Source organism: Podarcis liolepis, assembly GCF_965112155.1.
Source record: "Podarcis liolepis genome assembly, chromosome: 2".
Taxonomy (NCBI): Eukaryota; Metazoa; Chordata; class Lepidosauria; order Squamata; family Lacertidae; genus Podarcis; species Podarcis liolepis.
Genome location: NC_139555.1, coordinates 88,659,025 through 88,672,478, shown reverse-complemented (window position 1 = coordinate 88,672,478; position 13,454 = coordinate 88,659,025). Strand labels below are relative to the sequence as shown.

The window sequence follows — 13,454 nt, the reverse complement described above, 5'->3', positions numbered from 1 at the left end:
TCTCAGAAGTATGTCCTATTGAATTCAATGGAGCTTGTTTGCAGGTAAGTAGGGTCACGATGGCAGGCTAGTACTGTATGTCTTTTTAACTTTCATATTGCTTTGGACATGATATAAATGTTTAATTTTTTAGAAGTTAGCTCTGTACAAAAAACTATATCCAAGGCTTACACTGACTGTTTAAGGAGCTTTCCCTGTGCAAAATCTGCACAATCAGCATTGTGGAGAGATGACAACATAAGAGAAGGACATCTAACTAAGGGAAACACAGCACCATATTCTACCAAAACAATGTACCTTGATTCCAAAATTGCCTCAGCAGATTGCTTCATCAGAGAGATTTCTCTTTTCTCCATCACCCACATTGTTTTCCCAATGGAAAATCTGTACTTTGCTCTCAAATAGTAAAATGCCCAGGAAACAGGATTACTATCACAATGAGTCTTTCTTCAGAGATACACATGATGCAAATAGACCTCTTAAGGACCACCTTGCTAGATCAGCCCACCTAAATCTATTACTCTGCTTCCAACAGTAGCCAAACAGACGCTTTCTAGCAGGGCCTGAAAACAGCAGCCATTCCCTGCTACTTCTTCACCAGCAACTGATTGCTGACAGCAATGGGATAAAATCATCTTCCACGAATTTGCCTAACTATTCCCTTTTAATAGGGATAATGGGAGTTGAAGTCCAACAACATCAGGAAAGACAAAAGTTCCCCATCTATGGTTTTTACAGCAGTCACAGTTCAGATTCCCATGCCTGGATAAACTGAAGATTTAACTGTTAAACTAAACATCCAAAAAGTGTCTTCTGAAGTCAACTAAGCCAGGATCTAATTGCATGGCAGCAAATCCCAGACATTAATTATGCACTGTGTGCCCGAAGCACAGCAGACTGTTCAAAGAACGTTCGTTACAGGTAAGCAACCTGCCATTTCTTTTGCCTGCCCTGAAGCTATTTGCAATCCATTTCATCTAGTGACCCCAAGTTCTGGACTTCCAAGGGAGGAGTAAAATGTCTCTCCACCCACTTTCTCCACACGCCATGCACAATTCTATAAACTTCTATCATGCCCCTATCCAATCCTTCGGCCACAAAGTAGGTAAACTGAAAAACACTGCCCCCATTTAACCTTTGCTCAATGGGGACACAGTGCTCCATGACCTTGATGGTTTTGGTTGACCTTTCCTTTTGCCTGGTCAAAAGGGACACTCTCCAATATAACTCTCTGTGCTGCAGCTACTTACAGAGGGGCTCCCTAGTAAGTCATCACCAGCCCAGCCCAGCCCCAAAACACACCTGAATGACGCAGTCCTCTGCTTCTAACATTGGAACTGCTTTACCAGGCGCATCCCACAAAGTCTTCCTCCTAATCCCTATGGAGGGTGGCTGCCCTTGCTCAGCTTTGTGGACATGCTCAGCTGCACTCTCTTTATCACTGTTGGCATCATGCTACAATTTATTCCCCACGCTTCACCCTAAGTTCCCAGGGCTGGTTGCAGCAAATTAAAACACAACATTGCTATTAACAAGCACTATGGAAAACAAGTTTAAAACCACTTAAAACTACAAAAACAAGGTGGGCCCCCAAAATACATGGCAGTGAGAGCCCGGGCACTAAAAGCAGGCCAAACTTTGCCTAACTGTGGACACTGATAGGCAGGCCTTCTGGGTCGCCCGCCTTCTCCCTTACCTGGATTTTCCTCTTCTCGCAGGCGGGCCCGGTGCCTTGCACCACGCTGTCCAGCACCGTGACCAGCCCGGCGTCGGGAGCCACGAAGCAAGAGTTCCTGGCCACCCGGATGGCCTCCTCAATCTCGGCGAAGCGGAAAACACACAGCGCCGAGGGCTGGGGCGGTTGCCGGCCCCCAAACCCCGTCCCGGAGGAGGACGAGGCCTTCTCGAAGACCCCGAAGAGCAGCTCCTCCGGCCGGGGCGGCGAAGCGCTTCCCGAGCCCACCTGCAGGGCGGCGCTGGCGGGGAAGACCGACACCAGCCGGTTGAAGAGGTCGCCGCCGCCGCCGCCGGCCGCCCCCGACGCCGCCCCACCTCCGCGCCAGGCGCCGCTGCTGCACTGCAGCCCCATCTGGATGTAGGACTCGGTCAGCTTCTTGGTCTCCGCGCCGCCGCCGCCGCCGCTGCTGCTGCCGTTCAGAGTCGTCGCCTCGGCCGGGTCGCCCAGGCAGATGCGCGCCAGCAGGCTGTGCGAGTGGCTCTCCTTTTCCCGCGCATTCGCCTCGCTGTTGAGGGCCAAGTAGGCGTAGCGGCCGAGCGGGGCGCCCGCCGGAGGCGAGAGCGGGAGGCCGCTCCGGGCAGGGGCGCCGCCGGGGAGAAGGGAGGCCCCAGGCCCGGCGTAGGGGCTCCGGCCGCTGGGGGTGCCCTTTTCCTCGCCGGGGCGAGAAGGCGGCGGCTGCGGCTGCGACGGCGGGCGGGCTCCGCGGTGCAGGAAGGCGCGCACGAAGCTGAGCTTGTGGCGCTCCTTGGCGCCCTGCTTGATCTTGAAGATGTTGTCGTCGGAGGGGTTGATGTCGAAGGTGAAGAGGCGCGCCAGGTCCCCGCGGGCGTCCAGAGCGCGGATGGCGATCTCGGGCGTGTTCTCGAAGCGGTGGTCCTCCAGGCTGGCGTTGCGCGGGAAGAAGGGGCTGCCCAAGCCCGTGTAAGTGGCGGCCACCAGCAGGCGCGTGTCCTGCCCGGCCTGCTTGAGCACCAAGCCCACGGTGGACGCGTTGGCGTGGTTGGCCGCCACGTTGAGCATGCTGGGGAACACCGTGACCTGGTCCCCCCCGCCGCCGCCGCCTCCACCTGCCCCGGGCGGGAAAGCGACGGCCACGACGGAGATGTTGTCCATGCTGCGCAGCTGGCAGAAGCCCTGGTAGACGGAGCCGCACACCACCAGGATGCCTTGCTCCGGGTCGGGCTGCAGCAGCTTGTTGTAGTTGTCGGTGGGCTTCCGGGCGTGCTCGCACGACGCCTGGGGCAGCTGCGGAGCGTGGCAAAGCGGGTTGTCCTCCTTGGGTCCCACCTGCTCCTCCACCTCCAGGGTCAGGTTGGGGCCCGACAGCTGGTAGAGCCGGTTGACGGCCGCCAGGTACACCTTGCCTCCCGACGCATCCAGAGCGAAGTTGTTGGTGGCCGTGAGCGAGACGAACTTGTGCTGCACTTCCAGCCCGGGCACTGGGAGCACCGGGAGCAGCAGCAAGAGCACGAGGGAAAAGGCTGGGAGAAGGCGATCGCCCCGCGGCAGCACCTGGCTAGCGCCTCGCCGACCCGGCGAAGAAACCATCCTGCCTCCTGGGCTGCTGCTCTGAACAGAGCATGAGGCTCCTCGGCGAAACGGGGCTTGGCAATCGCCAGGAAAGGAAAGAGCGGCGGCGGCGGCGGATGAAGCAACGCAGCGGAGCACGAGAAAGGAAAACCTGTTTCCTGCAGAGGATCTAACACGCCTCAGCTCCGGAGTGACGCCAGGAGGGAAGTCCCGAGCCTTTGTTGCAAGCGATCGGCAGCCTTTTGCCTCCTTACTGGACCGACGTCTCGAATGGGGTTAAAACGGCACGTCTGAGAAAAGCTGCGCCCTCCCCTAAGTCTGACAGCTTCTCTCTCTCTCTCTCCTTCCTTTCTCTCTCTCTCTTTCTGTCTCTGCCTGAGGACAAGCTGCCGCTCTCCGACTTCTCCGTGGTCCTCTTTTTTTTTTTTTTTTGGCATTACCTCTCCCCCCTCCTTTATTTAGGGTTTGTCATGTGAATATGATTAAGTTGAAGCAATTTTCCCCCAAAGCTGGAAGGCAATCACCGCACCAGCCCCAAACACAAAGAAGCAGCTCTTGATAGCAGCTCCTTTGCTAACAAATAACTCTTGTGTTTTGCGCTTTTCTCCTTTTTTATGTTGGGAAGCAAGAATGTAGGACTCCACTAGCGGGAGGCGGAAGGAAAGGGTGGTGGTGGTGGGGAGAAGAGTAGGAGATAGAAAACTTTTCTCCTCTAGCCATAAAGCAACACTGCAATCAGTTGTAAAAATAGACCTAACCAAACAACATTAATTTCAGGAAAAGGCAACACTAAGCGACCCCTTCTCCTTGCAAGCTGTTATTCTCCCCCTCTCCCACCCCCAGCAATGAAAATAAGTTAACTCTCCATCTGCTTGAAGTGCTGCCCTACTCATAAAAAGGGTTTTACCAGAAAGGATAACAAAAAAGAGAAGGTCGGGCTGTCTGGGGTTTGGGGGTCAGGAATAAATTAAGAGGACAAGTATGCCGAGCATGTAAGATGAGGGAGGGGTGAACTGGTTCAGTCCCACTGTGTTTTGCTCATTGACACCATAGAGCAGCGAGAGTGTTTGAAAATGTACTTCAGAGTGTGCTGAACTGCAGAGCACTGCTTGTGTTCTCCCAAGTTCACAATCTCAGGGACCTCCTTCCCCACAGATCAGTTGTAGCACACTCCAGGTTTCCTCCTCATCAGTCCACCACTTGGAGGAATCGTCTCTTGACTATCATTATTTTGAGAAGACAGTGCCTGTTTTAGATCACACTGCTTAGCGCACTGTTAATGATACATGCTTTTTTCAATGGTTTTATTTGCTTCTTGGGAGGAAAGCAATGACAAACCTAGACAGCATCTTAAAAAGTAGAGACATCACCTTGCCAACAAAGGTCCGTATAGTAAAAGCTATTGTTTTCCCAGTAGCGATGTATGGAAGTGAGAGCTGGACCATAAAGAAGGCTGATCGCTGAAGAATTGATGCTTTTGAATTATGGTGCTGGAGGAGACTGTTGAGAGTTCCCTGGGCTGCAAGAAGATCAAACCTCTCCATTCTGAAGGAAATCAGCCCTGAGTGCTCACTGGAAGAGAAGACTCCCTGGAAAAGACCCTGATGTTGGGAAAGATGGATGGCACAAGGAGAAGGGGATGACAGAGGACAAGATGGTTGGATAGTGTCTTCAAAGCTACCAGCATGAGTTTCACCAAACTGGGGGAGGCAGTGGAAGACAGAAGTGCCTGGCGTGCTGTAGTCCATGGGGTCACGAAGAGTCGGACACGACTAAACGACTAAACAACAACAAATTTATTTTTAATTTTAAAAAAAATAGTGTAGTAATAGCTTTTTGTGAAGAACGTCTGTTGTGTAAAGCATAGACTTTTAGACTTTGGTCTGGGATGCCTGGTTAGATACCGCCACTCTGCCACAAAGCTTTCTGGACATCACTGGAGCTTTTGTCACATACTCTGACCTGAGCTGCTCAAAGGTGATGGGTTACAAATGTAATAAAGTGGCATGTCACAAATGGAAGCTGTTGGTACATCAGAGACACTTGAAACTCCTGGTGCCTACACACACTTCAAACATTTCCTGCTTCTCTTGTGATTTAGAGCTCTTGCAACATTCCCACTGCCATCATTCCCCAGCACTCTGCTCCCATTGTTCCATGCCAGCTTCCCAGACTCTTAACATTTGATTGCCTCACCTGTCGGATTCTGGCACAGATTTCTGCCCCTAAGATCTGGGTATCTTCATGCAAACAAAGGCAATTCAAGCCACTTTACACCCCACCCCACCCCGCAAATATTATTCAGGAGCAAATGCCCCACACCTACAGGAGTGCACACCCTTCTGAGTAAACAAATATGAGTAGGGGGATACATGTCCTGAAAATCACTTTTCACTCAGCTATATTTAGTATGTAGAAACAAAGCAAAAAGAACACAAGTTCAGTTCCTAAGCTTATTGTGATATGCAGATGGTTAGTTAAGGCCTGACCAAATGACACGTGGCTGACATGTTCGGCAGTCTCATGATCACTTCTTCAGTTCTGGGGTGCTGGGAATTTAATTGAGGGAACTGAAAGAGTAAGTTTTATGCTTTACCGTCTTGTCATTTTTCTTCTCAGTATTCCCCACCCCCGTGCTTTCTACCCATGTGTATCTTTTCTCCTGAGGGTGGAAAAGCAGCTGGGGTAATTCCCCAGAAAGGAAATGGTTAAGCCACTCCACTGTCTCCTCCATTCATCTGATCATAGTCTTACCCTTCTACATTTTACTTTTATTGCCTTTTTTATATAGAAAAAACCCCCAGAATGACACAATTACACACAACTGCTGTGTCACATTGGCCTTCAGCCACCCAGACTAACTGGTTGAATGCCCCTTCATAGTTCAAGCTCACACAAAGAGTGGGTGGCTGATTCTCCAGTGTTAATTTTTCCTGTAAGGTTCTGTATCTATAGAAGCAGTTGCTGGCATTGGGCCAGAATGTTGCCCTTTAGGAAATGGGAGGTGACTAGTAGATGGCATATCAAGCTTTCTTACAAGATTGATTCAATCAGAGGGGAAACAGCAATCATTTTTTAACTCTGAGCCTTGCTGGCTCCATGGAGTTGACAACGTTCCCCCCCCCAAAAAAGTCACATGATACAGAGATTCCTTAACCTTAAAATCACGATTCAATGTTAAATCACAGGAACGTGAATTGTTGTTATTATTATTTTATCTTTTCTAATTCAGCCTTTTAATGCTCCAAAGACATGTGAAGGAAAAATTAATAATGTGCCTGTAGTGTCCCCTAAAGGCTCAGAACTAAAAAAGAATGGGGGAGAGGGAACCACGCAACTGCATTTTTCTTTATCGTTAATCTTATAGTGTTGATGTAGTTTATTATGATAGCTATAAGGACATGCTTTCCTCCCTCCCAAAGGCTGGGAAACTGACATCCATAGTCCCATGCTTTGTATTCCACACACCTCATTAGATGCCAGGACCCTAAGCAATGGGACAGCCTTATTTTGCTAAGAAAGACTATGATTTTAGCACTGACTAGCAAAAGCTTCCCTTTGGTGGAGCAGATTTGCTGCTTTGTTGGTCACCCGCCTGCTAGTGTTGAAAGGCTCCATTTCCTATTTTATTTCCTTGTGCCCACTCTAGATCTTGTGTCACCCAAGCTATTTCCACGTGTAGAAGACATCAGCAAGGGTGATGGGAATTCTGAATGATCCATGCTCAGGATGGGGAGCGAGCCCTACCTCGTTGTCTAATCTTATTTCTACACCTGCCAGCTTGTTTCACCCGCTTTCCTAGCCTTTTCTCCTCTTCAGAGCATTAATTAATACATCGGAGCAGTGGCTAGCCAAAAGCTTGTGTTAAATGAAATACAGAATATCCCTTCCTCTGTTTGTCCGTCTATCTCATAGTTCATGCTAATCATATTCCTAATGGACAGAGTTATTAATGTGGAACTCCTATAATTGCTGGGATTTTACATTTTCAGTTTCTGAGTTTCAAATCCAACTGTGAGCAAGGAATAAACACCAATGTTTTGAAGATAATAACACCTTATGTTTAACACCTTTTATTGGAAAGTGCCAAAGGAATTTATAAGCATAAGTTAATTAAACATTACGATACACAGCTGAGCTACAGAAGAATCATTAGCCCCATTTCACAAAAGGATAGCATGAGATACTGGGCCTATAATTTCCAATATCTTTACTGAATTGTGATGCTTTCATTTTAGGGTCTTCAGCCAATTATCTGATAGGGTAAAACTTTGGGGGAGGGGAAAAAGAGAACAGACTTCTTTGTATTAGAGGCCCAAACTCTGGCACCATAAGAAGGAATCTAGAAGAAACAGTCATAGCCATTGATTCTATGGTCTTCACACCAGGCAGCTGCTAAACTGGAATCACACTAGTGTAATATATGTCCCATTTGCACTCTATATTTCACTCAGTATGATATCACTTTAAACAGTCATTGTTTTCCCCAAAGAATCCTGGGAATGGTAGTTTGTTGGGGGTGCCTAGAGTTGTTAGGAGATCCCTTTTCCCCTCAAAGAGTTGCAATTTCAAAACTGGTTTAACAGTCCCTCTTCCCAGGGGACTATGGTTATTATAGCTCTGTGAGGTGAATAGGGATCTCCTAACAACTAAGCACCATTAACAAACTACAGTTCCCAGAATTCATGGGGGGAAGCTATTTTAAGTGGTATGGTACTACCATTTAAAGTGGTATGGTACTGCTTTAAATGTATAGTGCAGATGGGGGCTTAGTCACAACTTTGTGCTCAAACAGAAGGAGAGTCAACAGTACAACAGCAGAAGCAAAAAATGCCAGTAGAGAAACAGCAACAGTCACACCTAGTATCCATGGAAAATACCTCCACCAACCCCTTCATGGATAACGTTCACTTAATCCTTCCAGAAAATGGAAATTGTGCACATTTCCAAGTCAATGTGCACAATCTCCAACTAGCCTTGGGGAATGTGCATATAGTGACTGAATTTTGTACATTCTCTTGGCAATGTGAGATTATCTGCTCAGTATGTATAGTCTTTTTAAAACAAAACAAAACAAAAACATGCCCCCTTTTGGGTATTTATGTTTCAGAAGTGTACCATCTATGCTTCCCAGGCTTTTCCTAGCCCACTGCCTAATCCCACAACATACCATCCCACGGATCAGTCAAGCAGTTGGGTTGCATTGTGGGGTTCCAGATAAAGAGTTTTTTGTTTGTTCTGTTTTTTGAAATCCAGCCTCTTCACCCTCAGATGAGCAGCACAGTCAGCTGAACAGCACAAGGGGCACTGCAGGGAGAAGAAAATTTTGAACTTCCTCTCCCACAATTCTGATGGAAATCCCTCTGGACTGCTATAACTCTTAGGAAAAATCATCATGGGGTCTGTCATCAAGGGAATCTTAGGGGAAGAAAGATACAAACAGCTGAGGAAAGAAGCAGACCCATGCTCTCTGCCCTCTGGAGTCCGTCAGGTTTTTGTCAGGACTTCCTCTGGTCCAGCAACTGCTGTTGCCTCAAGTATTTAGGAATCCTACTGACAGCTGTCTGTAGAACTCTCCCAAGGGCTGCCTCCTGAGCCACAAGTTTCTCTCCACAAACCTCAACTGTAGCCCAGTGATGTCAGCTTTTGGTTTCTGAAGCCTCTCAAAGCCAGTTCTTAAACTTCCCGACTTACGCTTTCAGCTCTTCCTTCGGTTGACCAACAACCACACATCAGCCATTCTCCCTTCTCCTTCTGCTCTTCCTTCTTCCTCTTTCTCCCTTGGATCTGAATGGTCTTGTAAGGTCCTATTACTATCACTTCATGGGCTACGACATTTTTACTAGTCAGTTATAATCATTTGCAAAGCTTAATAATTTGCAAGAACTTCCATAAAATTGCCAGCATTGACAGATTTCTGTCCTGAAAGTCGGTCCCTCAAGACAAACTTATAACATCCAATACATTAAGTTTGCAAAGTGGGGCTTCCCTTTCATTCCTCTTGGAGGAATTTAACATAGCACTCATGAGATTGTTCCAGCAGCACAAGCATTTCAACTTGCCGGAAGGAACAAGCTCCCCTCCTCTCCCTTCATGCGCTGCTCTGGGACCACCCCCTCCCAGCCAAGTTGGGGGGGGCACACAGGAGGAGGAGAGGGGGCAGAAAACCCTGATGCACTAGTGGGAGTCCTTGCACTGGTTTCCACTATCAGGGCTCAGCTGAATCCAGTCCAATATCTCAGACAAACGCATCCTATTTGATCAATTTGTTTCCTTCATCCCATGAGCTTCATAAAGGTCAGTGCCAGTCCTTCCAACTTTGAACAAATTACCCTGAAGAGCAGCATTCTATCAAAATCCAAAACAGACTTGCTCGTTTCATCCATTCCCTGCAGCTTTAAATTTTGAAAACCTAGAGCTGGACAAAAATGAAGAGACCCTCCTACCCATGAAGCCTGGTTCAAAGTATCTATGCTGTTCACTCACAAGCTTCTACTAAACCCATTTTAATTCCAGGGAGGACAATGGCAACACAATGTCAGTGCCCTTATCTTTGAGTGCATTCTTAGCAGCCTGGTCCACCATATCATTGCCAACAATTCTCACATGGGCTGCATTCCAAGAAAAACAGACCCAAAGACCTATGATTGTCTGCAGTTCTGAATACAAAAACCGTATTCCATTTACCAAGCCACATTTGCATCCTATACCTCTCTCTGCTTGACCAAAGCCTGGCCTTTGTGAAAAATGTGCCAGGACCAAAGTTTCCACTTGCATTCTCCTGTTTCTCTATATGTGGGAGTTGGAGTGGCATCCAACATATATTGAGATATGAAATCTGTGTGTCCTGGCTGGCTGCAGAGTTAAATGGGAGGCAGTTGCCTTCGGCTCCCAGTCTGGTTTTAGTGCAAGTGCTTTAACTTATTACGTCACACTTGCAGACATAGCAATATGCCATTATTATAGGCAGTAAGAATCCCAAGTGAGCATAGCACTTCCGCTAGGCCCATTCCTGCCCACCATGCCCCCAGTTCCACTCAGGTTCCTTTTGCTTTGACGTCATCCTGCCAACATCAGGGTAACATTGGCAGAAGCCTCCTGCTGACACCAGAGTATTGCTATGTTGCCATATTTATTTCCCTGTCGTAACCAGTACAAGGGGATTTAGGAGCCATCCTATCTATCTGGTGGGTATGATTACTATGTTAAATATGTGCAACTGACTCGTAAAAAACACGTGCAGAGTAGCAACACATTTTTTTTCTAATATAAGGGTAGAAAAACACATCTAACCATGTTTTGCAGGAATACGTGTTGCAGGAAATTCCCTTCATATATCTATTAGAAAGGGACGACAGAGGACGAGATGGTTGGACAGTGTTCTCGAAGCTACAAACATGAGTCTGACCAAACTGCGGGAGACAGTGGAAGACAGAAGTGCCTGGTGTGCTCTGGTCCATGGAGTCACGAAGAGTCGGACACGACTAAACGACTAAACAACAACAACAACATCTATTAGTCATTTGGAAGTAGATGGCATGGCAAGCAGAGTCACAGAATCTTTGTGGGACATATTTCACACTGGGACATATTTCACACTGGAATTTGAAGACACCCTTCTGAAACCAGACAGGAGAGTGTAGAACTAATATGGCCAGAAGCTCTCATACATTCTCTGCCTCTCTGGATGCTTTGCCTATGGCAGGATCCTCTCTTTCTGGATGGGCTTTGCTCTTGACCACTCCTTTTCCAAGTCACATTGCACATTTTGCACACAGGGGAAGCTGCTCCCCCATTTCTGACCCACTGGACCAAATGCACATAGTATGTCAGGTGACAACTGGCACAGCAAGATTTGGGGATTCTAACAGACAACAAAGTGACTGTGAACCAGTATACTGGCATAATTTGTGTTGAAAGAAAATACTGTTTCCAGGATTTAGGATATAATAGTGCTAATCCCACTTTCAGTGCTGAGGAGATCCTAGATGAACCACTACAGTACTACAGATAAAGAAGAACATTTGCATAAGTGCAAGATGAAACCCAGTCTAGATTGAATATAGGGAGCAGGAGTGTGATTCTGGGATGTTTTGGCCAGAGAAAAGACTGAGGAAGCAGAAATATCATAACAATACTTGGGTTTTTTAAAAATACAGCATTATAAATATGGTGCGGCACTTTATAAAGAAACATTAGCAGCGTGTTGACAGCTTTCAAACATTTAAAAGATCTCAAAAAGGGAGATGGTTGTTCAATTCATCCAATGTGCAAAATGCAGTAATAATTTATTTAAGCTCAAGAAAAATGAATTTAACTTTAAAATTAGGGCAGAGGCAATTCAGTATTAATATAAGTTGCCTGGAGATGCTACTTTTTCATGTTAGGAGATCTTCAGAAGAGGTGTGGAGATTTTTAGTAAGGGCTTAAGCAGGCATGTATTGTGTATGCTTCAGCTTCCTCAATGTGGTGCCCTCCCTATGTTGTTGATCTACAACTCCCATCATCCCTGACCATTGGCCATATTGACTGGGACAAGGGAATTTGAGGCCAGAATGCCTGTAGGGCACCAAGTTGGAGAAGCTAATTTAAGGATATGCTTTCTTGGTCACATGAGAGTGAGCTAAATTGATCCACAGAGTCTCTTGCTGCTGAAATACAGAATTCACAAAACACAAGAGGCACAAAATTCTAAATCCACTGAAACACATTAGAGACTTGGCCACATCCAGCACAGAACCCAGTAATATTGTGGTCTGAGCACACTAGCAAGCACAATTAGGACAAATACAAGAAGCCTGAGTTTTTGCAGATATTCTGTTAATTAACCTTTCACTGTTCTTCAGGAGCTGCTGTGAGATTCATGCTTCCAAATATGATTTCCCCCCATATTACTATTTGTGGAACTGGTAGCAGCCATGGAAGATGGGTAATTAATGAGATAGCCAAATTTGCAGATGACACGGCAGGATCCATGATAATAAAGCCTAAATACAACTTGAAGAGCTCCTGAAGGATCTCTCCAGAATGGAGGTCATGGCAAAATTTAGAAGATGAGATTAAGTGTTGATAAGTGCCAGATAATGAATTAACATTCAACATGCAGCCCACATTTAATTTATTCTACTCCTCTCTCACCCTCTTATCTTCTTAACCCATGTTTAAGAAAGAATGTGGTGGTATTGCTGTTGACATCCTCCTTAGGTCAAGATAGAAGCTAGCAGTGGGTTATGTGACCCACCAAAAGGAAAGCCAGTGAGTGAAATAATACACCTAAAGGTTCTGGATTTCATGAAGCTGCTCAGGAAAAAAAGGGAGAAGAGAGAAAAATAATGGAAAACTGTCCATTTTGCTCTGGCAGTATAAAAGGTAAGCAAAACAGCATTATTAGGAAATTATTAGAGGAAAATGACATGTATAATATGTCCATCTTTCCTATGAGAAAGATTAAATAAAACAGCCTTTTAGTATAGAAAAAAGGACTGTGTATCTAAATAAGGTCTACTCTTCCAGTGAAATTAATGCATCTCAATTAGTTATGTCCATTAACTACAATAGGTCTGCTCTGAGCACTGGAAATCACTGAAATGTCCGGGAAAATCTGGACGCATGGCAAAAACACACAGAGGCTGCATATGCATTAACCTGTTTGTAGTGCAAAAATGTACTATTTCTCAATGCAGAATGCTTCATGCTTGTCCTCAACATGCTGTTTTCAATCTGTTCTAGATGCTACTGTCACAAAGGTAAGTGTGGTTACTTGAAACATGTTTGAAAACCCTCCCCTGGATTAGGTAATCCACGCCTTTTCCTCCCTGCACATGCCTCCACCCCCGTGAATGATAGAGGATGTGGTGGTCGTGATCTTGGGATACCCACCATGTCATTGGCCAGGGTCATCTACATCTCTTTTCCAGTGGACACACTGCAGGGTAATGCAGACTCAATCTGCCACGACCTTTCATTTTTGGAATGAATCCAGTTTCTCAAGAAGCGTTTTTCAGGGACCCAAAAACGTGCAAGCGGTCTAGACTATGTGCGGACTATGTAACAATATCAAGTGCCCAATCTCTGTTTTTGAAATAAAAACCCATGTGTGTGCAGCGAGAGTCTCTTTCTTCGAGATAATTTATCCTTTCCTGATTGGGAATTGCAGCAGACTATTTTCCTAAGCCCTTTAGTGCAA

General features: G+C 46.5%; 1 protein-coding gene across 1 annotated transcript in view; it reads right to left on the bottom strand.

The window, feature by feature from the left end:
- The window catches only part of PLXND1 (plexin D1), a 150,500-nt gene extending 143,096 nt beyond the window's left edge, over positions 1-7,404 (bottom strand). Inside the window, exon 1 of the mRNA XM_083491025.1 lies at positions 1,697-7,404. Coding sequence (XP_083347151.1) covers positions 1,697-3,286 — 1,590 coding nt within the window. The 5' untranslated portion in view covers positions 3,287-7,404. The remainder of the gene's footprint in view (positions 1-1,696) is intronic.
- Positions 7,405-13,454: the final 6,050 nt, after the last annotated feature.